We start from the raw sequence: 3,681 nt of genomic DNA, 5'->3' as shown, positions 1-3,681 counted from the left end.
CCCGCCCCCAGCCCTGGCTCCGCCCCCAGCCCTGGCTCCGCCCCTCCGCAGGCTTACCGCCCGTGTGCCCAGCGGGCGTCCGTTCTGTTCTTCGTGCTCAACGACATGGGCCGCATCGACCCCATGTACCAGTTCTCGCTGGACGCCTACATCAGCCTCTTCATCCTCAGCATCGACAAGAGCCACCGCAGCAACAAGCTGGAGGACCGCATCGACTACCTGAACGAGTACCACACCTACGCCGTGTACAGGTGCGCCCGCGCCGCCGCCACTGGCCTGTCCCCTGCTCCCCGTGGGGACGGAGCTCGAGCCCCGTGAGCCACACTCGTGTCTGGTCGTGTCCACGCTGCCAGCCCATGTCCCGTGGCCCCGTGGCCTGCAAGCACCGGGAACCTCGGGGAAATCCGGGTCCGGATCCAGCAGGCCTGGGGCGGAGCCTGGCCCCTGGGTGGGGGTGGGGGCGGGGGCCCACACTCTTCATTCTCCCCCTTCCTTCAGGGTCCTCGCCCCTGACGGGCACCCACACCCACCTCCGGGCCACCCGGGCCTTGAGCCTTCCCCTCCCTGCCCTGCGGGTTCACTCCTGAATCTTCTGCGGACTGCCCTGCCCGCTCTTCCCGAAGGCCCGCGGTGGCTCCGGCTCCGGCTCCCTGGGGAGTCCTCCCTGCTCCTCCTCCATGCCTGCGCCCCGCTGCTCCTCTCAAACTGCCTGCGCAGCGGCGGCCCCTCCCCAGCCATCCCTCCTCCGCCTGGCCACCCCATCACGCCACCTCAGAACCTGTCCCCCCTCTTCAGCTGACTTCCTCCAGGACACAGGCTGTGGCTCATTCATCTCCGCCTTCGGGACCCGCAGCGAGTAGGGTCTAGTCAGTGCTGCGTGGTGTTTAATGGCGACGAATGGCGGGGTTCACGTGTCCCTGAGCCCCTGGCCGTTGGCACCACGATTGGCTTAGATGCCGGTTAGGGCCCTTCTTGTGCGTGAGGCTCCGTGACTGTGGGACCCGCGCTCACAACCACTTTGCCGTCGCGTGTCCTGCCCCCTCCGCCCCGGTGCCCGTCTCCAGGTACACCTGCCGCACCCTCTTTGAGCGCCACAAGCTACTATTCAGTTTCCAGATGTGCGCCAAGATCCTGGAGACCTCGGGCAAGCTCAACATGGACGAGTACAACTTCTTTCTCCGCGGGGGCCTGGTGAGTGGGGCCGAGGCCGCAAGGCTGGGGGCGGGGACGCGTGTGACCAGGACTCCCAGCCGGACCAGATGGTAAGGCCCAGGGCTCCAGCGAGCGAGCCCAGGAGAAGTGCCAGGAACAGGTGCCTGTGTGGCTCCCTGGGGGTGCGTGGGCGCCGCTCACATTACAGGTGGGGGTGTGGGGCCCCTCTTACCTGTGACCCACTGACAGGTGTGCTCTCGCGTCTTCCACTGCTGCTCAAGCCCCTCCTTCCCCGGCCTGGGCTCCGTGGTCACCCAGACGCCAGCACCCTCAGCGCCCACGCCCACATTGCTTTCACCTGGGGAAACCACCCCTCTGGGCGGATCCCGCTCTGCTGTTCCCGTGCGGCCCAGGAGGCCGAGCCTGGCTGGAGGAACACGCTCCCACACTGGATGGACTCGGTTTAAATCCGTTAGGCACTTACAACGCCAGGCAGCGACGCCACATTCCCCTGGGCGGTCACTGTCCGCCCTCCCGGAGATCGCGGGCACCTCCCGTGCAGAGTAGCTAATAGCTGATAGCCTCTCAGTGCTCCCCACCCCCAGCCCGTCAGCACGCCCACNGGACTCGATAATTATTCGTTATGTTTTTGGCTCATTCTCTGCCCTCCCATGTTGGAAAATAAGCTCCTCAAGGGCAGAGGTCTGTGCCCTTTTGATTCAGCGATGTGTCCCAAGTGCTCAAAACACGGGGTCGTTGAAGAGGGTGAGGAAGGGAAGGGCCCTTTCCCCCGGCGAGATCATTAGAGTAAGAGCCAGTGCTACCACGAGGCCACCAGAGGGCGCCAGCTCCCCAAATTTGCACCGAGGTCTCTGCTCAGCCCCTGGGATACCAGACCCCCGCCCCCTGACTTCCCCAGTCCAGGCGGATCCCGGTGCCCCCCTCGGATTCCCCGATTCCTTTCTTCATGGTGCCTCGCGCAGGGTCTCGGCTTCCTCATCGTTTAATTCCCTGGAGGGATTCAGGGTCAGTGCCTTGCTCCTCCCTCCGCCCCCAGGTCCTGGATCGCGAGGGCCAAATGGACAACCCGTGTCCGGGCTGGCTGGCGGACGCCTACTGGGACAACATCACAGAGCTGGACAAGCTCACCAACTTCCACGGGCTCATGAACTCCTTCGAGCAGTACCCTCGGGACTGGCACCTGTGGTATACCAGCGCCACCCCGGAGAAGGCCATGTTGCCAGGTGCCCTCTCCCCTCCCCGCCGGGCCCTCCCCCCTGGTCCCCGTCCCCTGGCGCCTCCGAGCCTCTGCCTCCCGGCCCGCTCCACCCCCAGGTGAGTGGGAAAACGCCTGCAATGAGATGCAGCGAATGCTGATCGTGTGCTCCCTGCGCCAGGACCGGGTGGCCTTCTGTGTCACCTCGTTCATCGTCTCCAACCTCGGCTCCCGCTTCATCGAGCCGCCCGTGCTAAACATGAAGCTGGTCAGTGGCCTGGGCTCCTCCTTGCCCACNTCCGTAGTCCCCGCCCCCCCCCACGTGACCCCTGCCTGAGGCCATGCCCCGTGCTTCCGGCAGGTGGTGGAGGATTCGACCCCGCGCACCCCGCTGGTGTTCATCCTGTCTCCGGGTGTGGACCCCACCGGCGCCCTGCTCCAGCTGGCGGAGCACACGGGCATGGCCCAGCGCTTCCACGCCCTGTCCCTGGGCCAGGGCCAGGCCCCCATTGCCGCCCGGCTCCTGCGAGAGGGTGTCATTCAGGGTCAGTGCCCCATCCTGACCCCCCCTTCGCCTCCCTGGTGCGGGTCTCACTCCCGGAACCTCCGGCCGCGGTCCCACTGCCGTCACGGCAGCCACCACTCCTCCACGGGGCCACCGGGAGGGCCAGACCCGGGCCCTGGGCCTCCTCCCCAACTCGCGCGCCATCGGGTGCGAAGCGTGGGGACACAAGGCGCTCAGGGAAGGGCCCCCGCTGAAGGCAGCGTCTCCTTCCTTGCAGGACACTGGGTGTTCCTAGCCAACTGCCACCTGTCACTGTCCTGGATGCCCAACCTGGACAAACTGGTGGAGCAGCTGCAGGTGGAGGACCCCCACCCTTCCTTCCGCCTCTGGCTCAGCTCCAGCCCGCACCCCGAGTTCCCCATCTCCATCCTGCAGGCCAGCATCAAGATGACCACAGAGCCGCCGAAGGTACGCACCGCTCTGTCCCTGCCGGCACCGGCGGGGGCCCCGCCTCAGCAACGACAGGGCCCCTTGGCCCCGCGCCCTTCTTTCCAACCGAGTAGTAGCAGGTGCCCGGCATCGTCCGCTTAGAAGGTGCGCTCAAAACACCCCCCAGCAGGTGGGTGCCCCTACCCCCCGTTGTACAGAGAGGAAACTGAGGCCCAGAAGAGTAAACAGCTAGCCCACGGAGGCTTCCCGCCTCCCAGCATTTCCCCGCGTCTGTCCCCGCGGCCCCCACGGGCTGGGCCCCCAGCTGGCCCTCCCGCTCCAGCTGCGGTCACCACTGAAGGCGGCCGCGCTGACCCCT

At 66.6% G+C, this 3,681-nt stretch overlaps 1 protein-coding gene across 1 annotated transcript in view; it reads left to right on the top strand.

Annotated features, from left to right (window-relative positions):
- DNAH2 (dynein axonemal heavy chain 2) overlaps window positions 1-3,681 on the top strand; it is an 84,094-nt gene that overhangs the window by 72,242 nt on the left and 8,171 nt on the right. Inside the window, 6 exon segments of the mRNA XM_077746745.1 lie at window positions 52-251; window positions 1,065-1,191; window positions 2,210-2,396; window positions 2,488-2,636; window positions 2,730-2,913; window positions 3,151-3,341. Of these exon segments, the coding sequence (XP_077602871.1) occupies window positions 52-251; window positions 1,065-1,191; window positions 2,210-2,396; window positions 2,488-2,636; window positions 2,730-2,913; window positions 3,151-3,341 (1,038 nt within the window).

The sequence above is a fragment of the Crocuta crocuta genome, unplaced genomic scaffold, assembly GCF_008692635.1.
Source record: "Crocuta crocuta isolate KB4526 unplaced genomic scaffold, BGI_CrCroc_1.0 scaffold139, whole genome shotgun sequence".
NCBI classification, from domain to species: domain Eukaryota; kingdom Metazoa; phylum Chordata; class Mammalia; order Carnivora; family Hyaenidae; genus Crocuta; species Crocuta crocuta.
This window is presented reverse-complemented; position numbering and strand designations above follow the sequence as displayed.